The sequence below is a fragment of the Prionailurus bengalensis genome, chromosome A2 (assembly GCF_016509475.1).
Source record: "Prionailurus bengalensis isolate Pbe53 chromosome A2, Fcat_Pben_1.1_paternal_pri, whole genome shotgun sequence".
NCBI lineage: Eukaryota > Metazoa > Chordata > Mammalia > Carnivora > Felidae > Prionailurus > Prionailurus bengalensis.
In genome coordinates, this window is record NC_057348.1 from 148,291,329 (window position 1) to 148,307,869 (window position 16,541).

The 16,541-nt window shown below is 38.4% G+C and overlaps 1 protein-coding gene across 4 annotated transcripts in view; it reads right to left on the bottom strand.

Moving 5' to 3' along the window:
• CHCHD3 (coiled-coil-helix-coiled-coil-helix domain containing 3) overlaps nucleotides 1–16,541 on the bottom strand; it is a 276,250-nt gene that overhangs the window by 166,658 nt on the left and 93,051 nt on the right. For all 4 annotated transcript variants that reach the window (XM_043589550.1, XM_043589548.1, XM_043589549.1 and 1 more), the window contains exon 4: nucleotides 7,398–7,515. In XM_043589550.1, coding sequence (XP_043445485.1) covers nucleotides 7,398–7,515 — 118 coding nt within the window. The remainder of the gene's footprint in view (nucleotides 1–7,397; nucleotides 7,516–16,541) is intronic.

Consider the following 16,541-nt stretch of genomic DNA (forward strand, 5'->3'; position numbering starts at 1 on the left):
TTGCAAGCAACTTGACGCACTTTTTTCAGGACATTTCGAATGGAAATATGACAGCACATTCTAAGCAGAGTTGCTCCTCACGGTGGTCTTTTAATACAACTAGTTGTAAGCAAGAACATCAACAGCATTATTCTCAACTGTGCTATTTCTTCTCTAATCACTTTGTCAACAAGGTCACACAGGTAGTTCCTCGGACAAAAGCAACACGAGCAAACTGTGGTCACCTGTACAATGTGTCCACTGGACAGCCTCGCCGTCCCTGACAGTGAGATTTAATCTCCACTGCGCGAAGAACACTCAGCCATTCTCTGCTCCAGGCCCCACGGTATCTGCTGAGCATGCATGCCTCTCTAAGGCTACTTGGTAATGCTGAGATCCCAGGTATTCCCGTAAAGCTGGATGAGGACAGGGTTTGACTATGTACATTTGAGAAGTATATTCATCTGGTTAAGCTTTCAGTACGTAAGTTAACACTGAAATCTGTAATAACAGTCCTATTCTCTCTCTGGGCTCTTAACATAAGGCTAGGCTGGCAAACTGAGACAAAACGTCTTTCTCCTTTTCCACCGCAGGAGCAAATAAACACACCTGAAGCTGCCCTACCTTTCCATGGGATATTTCACGAACAATCTCTTCACAGGGCTCTGTGCACTCCCGCTGACAATAATAATGCTGCTTTACACACAGAAAGTAAGGACCATATGGTAACAAAGAACAAAGGGAGATGGCATCCGCATGCTTTGTCCTGGCAACGATAATGGCCTGCTGATTCCAAACACACAGGAGGCAAATGTGTGCAGTGCACCTTGGCTCCACCAGTCTTGAGGGATAATGCCCTTTAAACTTCCTGTTAAGAGAGTAACTGAGACTTGTAGATGGACCCCTGGTCCCATTCTTACCAATAAGGCTGAGGAAAATATCTTCTACCGACATGGCTTAGATCCCTCAAACATCAAGTAGAAATTCTATATTTAAATCGTCTTCAAAAGCAAAAGCTCAAAATCATTAACTTCATTTTTGGCATTGAAAGCAAATTAATACGCCATGCATGTCAAAACATTTTGGGCTTGGCGTCTTTTGCAAGAAAACCAGCACACAGTATATATAACCAGAGGGAACACATCAATAGAGATTATAATCAAAGCGCTAAATTGCACCCAAAAAACTGCAACAGTTTTTTTTTAAAGTATATTTAAGAGCCCAAGAACCCAGGAAAGCTGCTGCAACACGGCAATGTGGCTCACCTGGTTAATCTTAACGACACTAAAAGCCCTGAGTGATCAGCCTTACTGTTCTTCTACAGAGAATTTGAGCAAGAGCCATGCTGATCATTTTGATCATTTCAAAATGACAATCCCAGCTGCATCCTTTGGCCTTGGGCAGAACCTCACTTATATTTGGGCAGCGTTGGTATTCTTATCTACTTCTTTTAATTTAGTCATTTTCCTCCATACCCCAAATTTCAAAACCTTTTTCTCTTTGACCATGAAATTTCAACTGTCACAGTTTGAAGCACAAACAAAACATAGAACTGAAAAGCACACAGCACAAAATTAATCAATTCTTCTTCTTGATTGCTTCACTGGTGCATTTCAGACAAAAAGGAAACTGGGGATAAAAAGTGACATTTTGGTGAAACAGTCACTTAAATTTAGAAAAACTAAATTTATGCATTCACCTACCCCATTTTTTTAGTGTTATTTTTTCTAAACACTACAAGGTTTTACAGATTCAAAGAAATATGACATAAGTAGAAGAAGAGTTGAAGAATGACCCTCCCACAAACCCTACACCTTGTAGGAGAGTCTTCAAAGAAAACTAAACAGATATATATAATTCATCTTTGCATCCCCAGCAACTAACAGTGTGTAACACATTGTAGGTGTTCAATAAATTTGCGAAAGAGGGAAGTGCAGAAAGGGACCAAATCTGACTAATGATCTCATCTAGAGTCAAGCAAAATAATCAGTGCGGTATCTGAGTCCAGAATCCTCCCCAATTCCACAAAGAAGTCACACTGCACAATATGCACTTAACCAAGAATGTTTTTCATTGATAGCTACTTTTTCTACTTAAAATAAGAGGATTTCTAATAACAGAAACCTTGGAGTCACCCCTGCCACTTCTTTCAACTGTTCAAATCTAAAATCTTCTAAGTACTATCATCTAAATATCTCTTACTTGTCCTCTTTTCTCTCCATCCCCACTAGCACTGTCCAAATTCCAGCACCACCCACCCTCAAATAGGATTAATGAAGATTTTGAACTTGTCTCTTTCCACTTACTTCCTCCTCTACTCTGTCCTGCCCACTTCACTAGGTTAAGATATCAAAATGCCTACCTAACCATTTCATTTCTCCCCTTATATGTATATGGTGCAGGGTTCCCTGGATCGCATACACAGAACTCATGATCTTAGCCCCGCCGACCTCTTGTCTCATCACTCAACACTCCCTGCCCTGGACTTCCCACTTGGCAACTCCTTGCGGTATATCACTGGCCCCACACCTCCATGCTTTCACCTGCAACATGAAAGCATCCCTACTCCTCAACCATATGCGTGATCCCTGCTCATTCCTCAACACACAGCTCAGGCACCACTTCCCTAAGAAGTCTTTTCTATTCTTTCCCACGCCCTCTCTCATTTTCAGGGCTTGAGTAGATTCAATTCTTCCTTTAATCAACCAACAAGTATTAATTGACTAATTCCCCTTTGCTAGGCACTTATATATTAGGCACTCGATGTGTGTTGAACAAAAGAATGCACATGTGGCAATGAGTTAAAAGTCCCTGCTTTCACAAAAGTCAGAATTCTCTCAAGAATGTAAGTAGCATGGCTAACAGAGTTAGTGCTTCTTACCATTATTTTTAATGTATCAGTCTCCCACACTATACTGTGAATTTCTTAAGAATAAGATTTTGTCTTTTTCATTTATATACACTTGGTATGTATCTAGCCCAGTGTTTTTCACACAGTAAGCACTCACTAAAACATCCATCCAATGGGTGAAGAACACTACTGCATAATTAGAGGTATATTTATTTGACTATTTCCTTAAGTAAACTGTGGACTCTTTTAAAGTTTAGGTTAAGAAAAGAAAAAAGAAAATACTGCATAGTTCTGTGTGGTAACAAAAAATGACTAATGTGAAGTCAACAAAATTTAATAAGACAGAAAAAAGAGTAAACCAAAATTTTAATTCACATTTTAAAAAGAAATTAAATGTAATTCCAAAGTTAAAAAAGACACAACTCCCTACTCTTTAATTTTTTTAAAAAAATCTAATGACACAGAAAATATTAGATTTATATACGTACAAGGTCTTAAAGATACACAGAATGTCAAGTTGAACTTTACAGGTTGCCTGGTGCTGTCCTCTTATTTAATCTTCATTCTTTATGGAGGGGCTTCCCTGCACTTAAGAAACACTCATTCCTATCAGTGAACTGCCTCTCTAAAACTTCTGGGTAAAAATCAGCTAAGAGATCAGTACCAGTCAGTGAGAAGGAGAATGAGGGGCTAGCATGGGCTTCTCGGATCTAGAGCAGCACTGAACAGCTTCTCCAGTTAAAGCATTTCTTCCTAAAGGCAAAGTTTGATCTGATCCGATTTTAAAACTTCAACAACAGGACTACCATCTTTGCCCTTCAAAGAGCTTCAGTAAAGCCAGCTGCTACAACTGTGGGAAGAGAAGCCTGGACGGAGACAGCAATCTAAATGTCAACTGTCAGCGGGTGGAGGAAAACGGGGACTGGGGAAGGCGTTCCTTTTATTTCACAGTACCAATATCACATCAGTTTTGTTTCTTTTTTCCTAGCTCTCCTGAAAGACAGCTTTCCAATTCCTTCAAACATGTGAAACCCAACCTTTACTTTCTTACTGGCTGCAACATCTGGGCTCTAAATAAAGAGGAACAAAATCAATGTTTGATCACCATTCCACGAGTCTCACACGTTAGGGTTAAGAATGGCCGCAACTGGGGCCCAGCACTCACAGCAGAAACATGCTAACATTCTCCAAGTGACTCTCACAGGAATAACGGGTGTTGGGGATGCCTACTTCTCCAGCTGAGAATCAAAGTACTAAAGGACAACATTAGACTTAAATCACTTAAATCCTGTTTTATTAGTTGCTAGATTTGTAGAATCTAGAAACCTGGACTGTAGACGTATGGGGGAAAAGGAAGAATAAACTTTATACCCTCTAAATATTACACGTGCAGTGATGTTTATTTTCTTTAGAATCTTTTTAAATCTTTATTTGTGGTAATATACACATAACATAAAATCTGCCCTCTTAACCATTTAGAAGTGAAGAGTTCAGGAAAAGGACATTAACATTGTTATTCAACCAATCTCCAGAACTGTTTTCATCTTGCAAAACGGAAACTCCATACCCATGAAAAAGTGCTCCATTTCTCCCTCCCCACAACCCAGGACAACCACCCTTCCAGAATTTCTCTCTATAGATCTGACTCCTCTGGACACTTCATGTAAGTGGAGTCGCACAGTATTTGTCTTTTTGTGACTGGATTATTTCACTCACCGTAATATCCTCAAGGTTCATCTATGTTGCACTGTGTCAGAATTTCCTTCCTTTTTAAAGCTGAATAACATGCCACTGTAAGTCCATACCACATTTTGTTTATGCATTCATCTACTCATATACACTTGGGTTGTTTCCACTTTTTGCCTGTTATGAATAATGTTGCTATGTACAAATATCTCTTTGAGACCCTGCTTTCAAATCTTTTAGATAAATACCCAGATGTGGGATGGCTGAATCATATGGTAATTCTATTTTTAATTTTTTGAGTAACTGCCATAATGTTTTCCATAGTGGCTATATCATTTTACATTCCCACAACATCCTTGCCAATACTTGTTATTGTAGGTTTTTTTGATAGCAGCCATCCTAACGAGTATGAGACAGACAGTTCCTTAGTAATTTGTACATTTTCCAAATTTTCTATAATGTCCCTGTATTATCTTATTAGAAGAAAATGCTGTGAAATGCAGTCATCAATCATTAAAAGTGATCACACAAATACATATTTATGAATACAGAATGATCTTTACATATAGTCTAAATTGTTTTAATGTGCAGGTTACTGTAAGAGTTATATGAGACTATGTATGCCATCACCTATGTTTGGGGAACTACATATAAATATATTAATATAAATGTTTTATACAGACTTAGTGGAATGTGGAAAGGAATACAAAAATAATAAACCAGAATATTAACAGTAATTGTCTCTGGATAGTGTTAATCCAAGTGATCTCAATATTTTTCTATTTACTTTCTGACTTTTATCCAATGAATATGCATGCCTTCTAAAATGAATAACAACAATACAGGGGGGTTAACCTCGTATCAGGTAGCTAAATTGCTATGGGCAGCCATGTTGCTGTGGTCATGAACTACCACTCAAATCTCTAAGAACACTCAATCCAGGACAGATCAACTATAATCCTATTGTATAAATTCCACTTTTAGTCCCTAAGTGCTGTGAGGGCTCTGTTTGGGCTAATATTATGATAGGTGCCAAAATCTGGAAGATACTATAAGTTGTTATCTATACCCTATAACCCCAGAATCAAGAAAGAAGAGACCTACAAAACAGTCTGACCCTGGACATTTCTTTCTTGGGCCATCACTTCTGTTCTGACTTCACTGTCTACCCCTTTAGCCTGGACCCTGGGTTAGTCTTTGGAGAAATGGATTCATTACACATCGGCTTCCTTTTATTTTCTCTAATGGCATGTGGTCATAGCAGTTGGCCTCTCAAAGAAAGGACCAAGGGAAAAAATATGAGAGAACACAAAGTGACCCTTTTCTTAACAATTTTTCAACAATTCTCAATGGCCTGCTGAACAAGGGACATCCCCTTCAGTTCTGCAATCAAAGTTCTCCAATATATAGTCTCATTTTACTTCTCCACTGATTTCCCAACTGGACTCCAATGAACACTAGTGGTCCTGAGAAGTTACATGTGGGTTTCTAGGAAGACTGAAGTGGGCAGTAAGCTGTCGGGACACCAAACTTCAACCAGAGCAGCCCCACTTTTCCCTAACAATGGAAAATCCTTTGATAAGTTATGTCGCACAGAGAAGACAGGATGTTATTTAGCCATCAAAAAGTACGTATCACAAGAACATTCATTGATACAAGAAAACGTTCATGATGGTAAATGCTGTATACAGCATTAAACAAATTCTTATATATTCTTATGTATACACAAATTCTTTTTTTTTTTTTTCAACGTTTATTTATTTTTGGGACAGAGAGAGACAGAGCATGAATGGGGGAGGGGCAGAGAGAGAGGGAGACACAGAATCAGAAACAGGCTCCAGGCTCTGAGCCATCAGCCCAGAGCCCGACGCGGGGCTCAAACTCACAGACCGCGAGATCGTGACCTGGCTGAAGTCGGACGCTTAACCGACTGCGCCACCCAGGTGCCCCCACAAATTCTTAAAGTATGTAATTGATCTAAGAATCAACATTGTCTAGAGGTGCCTGAGTGGCTCCATTGCTTAAGTGTCTGACTTCATTTCAGCTCAGGTCATGATCTCAGGGTTGTGAGATGGAGCCCCGGGTCAGGCCCTGTGCTGAGCACGGAGCCTGCTTAAGATTCTCTTCCTCTCTCTCTCTCTGCCCCTCTCTCCAACCCCTCTCTTAAAAAAAAAATTGTCTAGAGGAAACACACCCCAGTGTAAATCAGTTATGTAAGAATGACAGACAGATTTATGGGTGCCTTTTAAATTTTCCCCTATTAATAATCAATTTTAAACGTTTATATAATCTTTCCTCTTAAACTGTTTCAAAATGTTTCTTTTTAAAAAAGTATCCCTTTTCTTTAAAAATATAGTTCCCCAAAGCCTTTGCTATGCATCTTTCCCTTTCTAAAGCCCAGAAAGTGATTGATCAAAACTTACTCACCTTTGCTGGAGACTTCCCAGACTAACATCTGGTGGTTGCAAGCAGGGATAGAAACAAGATAGGCTGCTTGCCCCAGAGGTTTCAAAGACAATGAAATCAAAATCAAGGGGAAGGGGGTGGGGGTGGGGAGGGAGGCAAGCAGAGCAAACAAGCAATATCCCTTCAGGGAAGATGCATGTGCCAGTGTCTCAGTGTTGATCATCACTGCAATAATTCTCAAGTTACCTGCCTTAAAAAGTCCTTCAAGGTTAATCTTAGCAAATTGTCAACAACTTGTAAGAGGAAAAAAAAACAAAACAAACAAACAAAAAAAAAACAGAAAAAAAAAATCTAAGGAAAGAGAACATGCATTTATTTTGTCAACACTGAAAGCTGGCCAGAAGTACTTAGCTTTTCCCGAACATCAGAGATTTCCTTGTAGACAAGACATTTCTACTAAATCTTTAATACTCACCAGGTGCTTTGCCTTGGCTCGTTCTTCTTCACTTGATATCCTTTCTCGAAGAATAGCTCTGGTTAACTGCTCATTGGCAAAAGCCCTCTCTCGGTCCAGTTCTTTGCTTTGCTTAAGTCTGAAAAGACAGGAAAGGACTAACTTAGGAAAAACTATTTTACTGGTTATTAGTTAACAAAATACTTTAATAGAGAAGCAGCCAAAAATCACTCTGGCCTATAATTTATTAAAAGCACGTATATTTTCTGGGGCGCCTGAGTGGCTCAGTTAATAAGCATCTGACTTCGGCTCAGATCATGATCTCATGGTTTGTGGGTTCGAGCCCCACGTCGGGTTCTGTGCTGACAACTCAGAGCCTGGAGCCTGCTTCGGATTCTAGGTCTCCATCTCTCTCTGCCCCTCCCTCACTCACTCACTCTCTCTCTCTCTCTGTCTCTCAAAAATAAATATTAAAAAAAAAAAGTGCGTATATTTTCTATTAAGCCCCCATGCAGCCCCTACCCAAACATTTAAAATAGCAGAATTAGCAGAATTCAAATCCCGGAAAAAGTTAATTGATAGGACTATTAAACTAGTTTTACAAAGTTCTTCCTATGTAAAACTGAAATGTGCCCACCTAAAAATTCCATCCCTGGTGCCTGCCTCCTTTGTCCTCTGGAATATAGGCAGTAAGTCTAATTAACAGGCCATCTACAAGACAAATATTTGAAAGTAACCATCATCTTCCCTCAAAACTGACTCATTCAACTGTTTGTTGAATACACACCAGCCATGGAAAGAAGCATGATGACACAGTGCTGAACAAGAAAGATGGGTCCCTGTCCTCATGGATCTTACATTACAGCAGGGAACTAAAAACATAATTAAGATGTCTTCCCTCCAGATGAATTACTCCCATTTTCCAAGGATCCTCATATGCAAAAATGGCAAGACCTTTCAACAGCAGAGGTCCTCACTTCTGGAAGGACTCCAATTTGTCCCTTAGCTCCAAACTAAATGTAACACTATGGACACAAAATAAGAAATAAGTCTAGCAAAATAAGAAAGCAGAACTTCACCCTCTAAGATCTGTACAGAATACTGATTGTGTTAATGAAGCATCCGACAACACTGGGTTTATCAGTAACCTCATCACACAATTACATCATAGTCAGTTACCATCCACTAAAATCCCTCATTGTGCATGAAAAAGATAAATTACTTTGGTACCTATTTCCACCATAATGCCTGGCACATAGAGGTATTCAGTAATCAGTGAATGAGAAGATATTTCAGTCTAATCTCATGAACAAAGACTTTCTGATTGCCTTTTCTTCTTTGAGAGAATAACCCCTGTATACCATCATATCCCTAAAGGTACAAGCACTGCTTTAAAAAGAAAAGGTAAAATTGTTATGTTGGTATAAGTGAAATTCTGAATGAAATCTACTTTGTGAGTGGGAATGATGAGCACCAAATTGAATTCAATACTACTCTATCAAATTTAGTCTTAAAATGATTTTTGAAAAGAAATAAAGAAAATAAAAATCTTTGCTACTATTTTTAAACTCCCACATCATCCAGATACTCTGAAATTCTCAGAAATCAATTATAACCAAACTTGATTATAATCAATTATAATTAAAAATATAATTAGAAATTACCTTGTAAAATATATTCCAAAAAATTAAACCTGTGTGTTTTTAGGTCTTGAATAAAGACGAATAACAGAAACACATTAAAACCTACACTTTGAAAATCTCTAATGCAAAAGTAACTTCTAAAAACTTTTCCTTAAGGGATGCCTGGGTGGCTCAGTTGGTTAAGCGTCCAAGTTTGGCTCAGGTCATGATATCACAATTTGTGGGTTCAAGCCTCGCCTCGGGCTCTGAGCTGAAAGCTTGGAGCCTGGAGCCTGCTTCGGATTCTGTGTCTCCCTCTCTCTCTGCCCCTTCCCCCACTTGTGCTCTCTCTCTCTCTCACTTAAAAAATAAATAAATAAACATTAAAAAAAAAAAATTAGGAACTTCTCCTGAAATAGTAAGTACAATTACACTGACACAAATCAAATTTCTCCATACCATTTCACAGCGAGTTCAGCAACATCAATGATACCAATACAGTAACTCAGTGGACCTGCATGATCGAAAAAGAACACCAATAATGCAAAGTCTTGTCACTTCCAAGCAGCAGTTCCAAAAGTATCCATAAATGAGCAGCAGTGGCAGCATCCATGGGAAATTGTGAGAAATGCAAATACTTGGACACCACTCACATCTACTGAATTAGAAAGTCTGGGGGTAGTGTCTCCAAACTGCCTTTTAATAAGCCCTCCAGGTGATTCTAATGCTTACTAAACCAAGAGCCACAGCCCTCAACTAGCAAAATATACTTCTACTCACATAAATCCTGGAGGCCCTATATATAAAAGGAGAACATCAAAAATGAAGTGGTCCTCATCAAGCTAGTGTGCCAGTCACTGCTATGGTTACTGTATAAGGTAACAAGATGGTGCAGTTAAATAAAGCATTTTACTGGCATGGCACCTGCATGTAAAAGATATTACCTATGTTACAAGTCAGGTGGAAACTAAAAATAATAAAAATCACCATCATGTATAGATCACTTACTATATGCCGAGCACTGTGCTAGGGACTTTACATACATATATACAACTATTACAAAAATTACATTATTAGTTCATTAACTAATAATTCATTAAAATGAATTCTGTACAACTAGATTTTCTATCTTCTACCACATGTGGTATATATCATATTTTAAAGTAGTATTTATTTAATAATAACTGCCTACTTTTTAAAATTTAGTTTACTCACATATACCAATTTTAACTACAAATGTAGTTAAAAGGGGTTCAAGCTTAAAAGTTTTGACAAGGTAACGAAAAAGAAGCAAACTACTATGTTTGGGGTGCCCAGATGGCTCAGTCAGTTAAGTGCCCAACTCTTGATTTTGGCTCATGAATCTCATGGTTCATGGGATCGAGTCCCACATTGGGCTCTGAGCTGACAGCACAGAACCTACTTGGGATTCTCCTTCTCCTGTCTCTCCCCTCACTCACTCACTCTCTCTCTCAAAATAAACTTTAAAAAAAAAAAAAGCAAAAACATATACACAACTTCAATGTTATAATAAAAATAAAGGCTACCAGTTTGTAATATTTGGTACAGAAGCACAGACTTTGGAGTTGGGAGTCCTGGGTCCAGAACAAGGCTCTAGCACTTACTAGCTGAGTCAATGCTTGAGCCAACCTCCCTGGGTCTTGTTATTCTCATGAGTAAAATGAACTGGTGTAATACCTACCTTAAAGGGTTCTACATACACAAAGCACTTAGCATGATGCCTGTAATACAATAAGCACTCACCACTATTAGGGTAAGTAGCAGTATTAGTAACAGTACTCACTATGGGGTCAGGAACACAGAGAAAGCAATAGTATTCTGAAAAGAAGAAGAAAATCTCCAAGTTCGCTAAATATACCATGACTATACATAGCTTGGTCTTCTCCATCTTTGTTTCCAAGTTTTCACCAATAAGAAGTTCTGCTTTATTGTTACGACCTTCAAGAACTTCCAAAATTGAAAATGACAATGCCCTTGCAGCCCTATCCCTTCACCTGCTCCTTTCTTTCTTCCCCACTTGCCTATAAGTTCTGTAAGGGCAAGAAGGTGGTCTGTTTTTGTTCACTGCTATATTCCCGGTGCTTTTACCAGTGCCTGCCACAGAGTAAGTGCCAACAAATACTTGTTGAATGTATGCATGCAAGAATGAATGAGTAGCATGTTTCCAACCACAGACAAAGAAAGAAAGAAAGAAAGAAAGAAAGAAAGAAAGAAAGAAAGAAAGAAAGAAAGAAAGAAAGAAAGAAAGAAAGAAAGAAAGAAAGAAAGAAAAAGAAAGAAAGGAAGGAAAGAAGGAAAGAAACGGGGGGAGGGAGGGATGGAGGGAAACCAGCTGCAGAACATAGAAGACTGAGGGATTTACAAAACAACTGGTGAGACCAGCTGAAACCCACAAGGGCCAAGCCACCGGGTTGCAAGTGTCACAAGTGTGATATAATCCCAGACTACACGAAATACCCTAAAACAGAAGGACGTTATAATACTTTTATTGTAGATGGGAATTCTATACTCCACAATACTTCAGAGCCTCTGGAATATCAGCACCTAATTGTGCTGGACTCTTGGCTGCAGAGAGACTAGATGGGCACAAAGTGACTAAAAAGAAAATTATTTCCCCTTCTTAATAAATTCTTAGCCACTTTTATTCACCATTACAAACAGACCTCATCTTCAGAAAGTCTGGCGGTAGGGCCAGAACAAATTCTTATTACCTGTCAGCAACTAATCTATCTGTACAATCTAATAAACCTGTTTGCTCAGCTTTAAAATGTGAAGGTTGAACTGTACCATCTTAAGGCCACTTGCAGGTACAAGTTTTACAAACATCATACATTAAATACAATATTCCTCATCCTGTACAAACCCTTAAGAAAGGTGGTGGTAGGGGACAAATGAAACTAAGAAGTATCATTTCCAAATTTTCACTCAGTGGGCACTTCTATTTCTTGTGTCATCCTTAGACTTTCCCACTACTTAATAAAAACCATGTACTAGGGGCGCCTGGGTGGCTCAGTCCAATTCGATTGCAGTTCAGGTCACGGTCTCATGGTTCATGGGTTCAGGCCCTATGTCAGGCTCAGAGATAACAGCTCGGAGCCTGCTTGGGATTTTCCTTGTCTCTCTCTCTCTACAACCCCCCATCCTCCTCCCCTGTTTGCATGTGTTTTCTCTTCCTCTCTCTCAAAATTAAAAAAAAAAGAAAGAAAGAAAGAAAGAGAAACAAAAGAAAAAATGGGATTCACAAATTCATTCGATACATAATTACTGAGTATCAGACACTATTGTGATTACTGAGAACAAAATGGTGAGCACAAGAGACACACACACAGTCCTTATCCTCATGAAGCTTAAACTCTGATGGTTTTTTGTTTTTTTTTTACGTGAGGTTGCTATGAAACTATATGAATGGGAGCCAAAATGTGAATTGAAATCTAAAGGATATTAACTGAGGAACCTCGGGAAGGAGAATGAGTTTTAGAGGAAACATCTGAGAAAGCATTTTCTTTAGAGCTCTGTGACTGCTGTCTCAGACACCAATGGCTGGCATATTTAGGGTCACTGAGGGAACACTTTTTTTTTTTTTTTTAATTTTTTTTTTTCAACGTTTATTTATCTTTGGGACAGAGAGAGACAGAGCATGAATGGGGGAGGGGCAGAGAGAGAGGGAGACACAGAATCGGAAACAGGCTCCAGGCTCCGAGCCATTAGCCCAGAGCCTGACGCGGGGCTCGAACTCCCGGACCCCGAGATCGTGACCTGGCTGAAGTCGGACGCTTCACCGACTGCGCCACCCAGGCGCCCCGAGGGAACGCTTTTAAAACATACAGACACACAAACACACACACAATTGTCAATAAAAATTAGTGCAAGGCTTGAAAGGGGATTTAAAGTGAATGGCCTTTGCAATTTTAGAAAAGGATTTTAGAAAATTTTACAAGTTTTCCTTACTGACATATTATTTTGGAGGGCAGATTTCAGATAGATGGTGTCACTAAATGAGGTTTCCTTTTTACTTCGGAAGTAAAAGCAACAGATTAAAAATTTCTATATTGTAATCTTCCTAATTTCCCCAAATCTCTCCTCCACGAAATTCATTTATAGCAATACTTTCTTCTAATTAAGTTTCCTCTTTCACTGATTCATTTAAAACATTTTACAACTGCTTTGCAAAGAAAAACTGCCTGTATTCTCAGAAGCTCCCAATTCTTTTCTGAGCTTCCTCTCGGGGGCCCTTGCTTTTATTATTCCACCAAGCTACTCTGTTCAATGGCCGTCTATGAAAGGTAGACGGCTGTATGATCGTCTGATTTTCCTCGTATTTTGCACCAAGTGAGATGAGCCTGTTTTCTGGACCTCATTGAATGCTACCGGCCCAATGGTGGAGTTGCACACCAGAAGCCAGGTGGTTCGGTAAACACTCCACTAGGGAAACAAGAGTGAAGTGCTCATTGACAACAGAAGGCAGCACTTTACTTTTAAGGTCCCTCTTAGGTGAAAAGAGGGTATGAGATAAAACAGGTCTTGCATTATTAACTTGGGTTTCCAAAGCTTTAAGAATTATCTCAAGATAAAACTAGCCAAACCAAATATTTTGGAGAATACATTCCCTTTTTATTTACTGGCATTCCCCACTTATTATTTCAGATCTCCTGGTCTAATATTATTCTACATTAAGCCCCTGATTTAAGTTTCATTTAAATCTCCTTCTTTTAAATACATATCTCTCCTCATTTAAATTCTCTAGAGTTTTAAGCAAAGAAGTAGGAGTTTAGTGTAAACTTTTCTTATTTGCATTAAGTAATTGGATAGCTTGCCTAAGCTTAATGAAACAAATACCAGTCAGCTCTGCCCTTATACCTCAAGCCCTAGCAACTTCGCTCTTTTTCTCAGTATATTCTCCATCAGGTGAGAGACTTAAGTACACCAGCAAAATGAATTTCTAAAAACCAGCCAAATCTCTTATAATGAATATTATATTTTTCCTTTTAAGTGGAAAAAAAATAAACTACTCATATATTCAGCTTTCATAGCTATCTATAATCTAGTCCTACCTATTTCAGTTTCTATGTAAAAACCAGCCTTTATTATTTTATTCCAAAGAACCTAAAGATTTCAAGAAAGTGGGAAGGACATTTTAAAGATAGCTTTGGCTACCCATTTTTTGTACAGTAAACCTCATTATCCTCCATGAAGGAGGCACTGTCCTCCCCCTTCTTTACATGAGAAAGACTGGGGTGTGGAAAAGCACATGGGAGGGAGACAGAGAACAACCTGATTGGACTTCCAAAGCTATGCTCTTAAATGTCCTAAAGAGTCAACCCCTCTGCCGGAATTCGTTTCTATTACATCACTCACTTTGTGGTCATACACGGACAGTTTTTAAATCTGATATTATTCATAATTATTTTTTAAAACCTCATTTTTTATTTGTTTCCACTACATCAAGTCAGATTCTGCCAAAGTCAAAATTATTACCAGCCTTTCCCCAAAGTGGTGTGGCTTTCAGTGGCCCTATATGTTTCTCTGAACCTGCACACTGCTCATGTGGCCATTCACGACACTTAGATTTATCTTCATCTGGGTTGACACGTAAGTAATTCTATACAATTCTAGCTTAGAAAATTACTTTATAATTTAATGTATAAGGCCATTATATTATTGAGGAACAATAACAAGAACCTCAGATAATGGGCAACAATAAACGGGAAATGAAGATTGTTAGAGATACAGTAACTTGATGAAATGATTGATCTACAACTGAACTGTGACCATTATACACAGACAATATCTGCAAAGTATTGCAATGCACTTGACTCAGACTGTTTCAAACACTGCAAGAGAAAAATGAGCGACTACAACCTCAAAGGTCATTTCTAATGCTAATGATGAATTTTATTTTAATGCATCATACTTTGTCAGAACATGCTGAACCAGCATTCAAAATACTGTTTACTATTCATTTTTTAAACAGAAAAGCTGAGCTGGTAATTCAACGAACTGATTATTAGACTATTAAAAATAATGATGGAACAAGTATACAACTTTTTATTAGTGAGACTTTATAAAAGTACAGAGCAAGCTTAATACTTCTCTGCTCAAATTACTTCAAATACTGGAAGAGATATCTGTGCACTGAGGTTCCAAAATACACGCGTGAAGGTAAACGCACATTAATATACCATGTTATAGTGTTATATAATAGCTATGTGTCCTATGTGACATTTATATATACCTATACGTAATATACAGATGTGCAACAGATAAAGAGTTAGCATTGAATAATGCTGACTTCTGTGCCAGGCACAGGTCTAGGCACTTGTCAGGCATAACTCACAACAAACCTTATGGAATCGATTATTGTATCTTGAATGAGGAAGCAGAGACAGAGAGAAGTTACGTAACACCAAAGCTTATGTAAGTTAAATAGTGCCTAGCTCTTGGCAGGTATTCAACAAATATTTTTGAAAGAATGAATACAGATTATAAGCGTAGTTCAGTATTACAGAACATAGGTATTCTTTATATAATGGTGATTTAGCAATAAATGGCACTGTCTTGGAAAGCTGAATGACCGCAATCTCACAAATCATAGAGTAAATTAGTATTATTTAACCAGCATTATGACCTGGCTCTGAATATAACTGAGAGGACATTCATTTTTGTCATCTATGTTTCTACATAAATATCATTTAAAATGTCATTCAGAATTTAACAATCAAGGTCTCCTTTCTTTGCAGAAGAACATTTTTTTTAAGTGATTTTAGTATACACTCAAATTTACTTGTAGTCTGGACATTTTCCTGCCTAACTTCAAAATGATGCTGGAGGTGAAACTCAGCCCGTAACTGGAAACCCACAACGTTTACTGGGGATTACCTGTAGCCATAATCCTAATCGGTTTGCATCCCTGCCCCCACCCAATGACTGCGTCCCATCACACATCATATATTATTTTGTACCTAGAGTCCCTATTTCAGTTCTTACTTGGGAACAAGTTCTACCTGTGTGGCTTTCTGATACCATTTTCTTACCAAATGCATTCTCCTACGGCACAGAAAAATACACTTACACTTGAAAAGAATTCTGATTTTATTCCCAAGTTAATGCCACCATATCCATGGCTCATATGTGTCTCTGTCCCTTGGAAATTCACAATTAAACTCCCTGGGAGGAACTTACACAACACCCTGAGGCACCCCTGTCTTCCCTCTCCCAGAAAGACCTATGGCCACTTCTTTATGGGCTTAGGCTGAATATTTAGAGACATCTTACACCAAAATCAACTATTTATTTTAAAGGTTACATCACTTGTCACAATATTCAAAATACAAATGAACAGTGGTAAGAGTAAGGAGGTAGAGACACCATTAAATTTAGGCTTATCAGTAGGGCTTGAAAACCAACTGTTTCATAGAAGTAGGAGGAAGAAATCACCTTGTGTGACCAATTTCTTGTCTAGAAAGTGTCTACACCTCTCCCCTTGCTAGCACTGTTTTTGTGGGTGCTGCAGGGGTTTACGTAC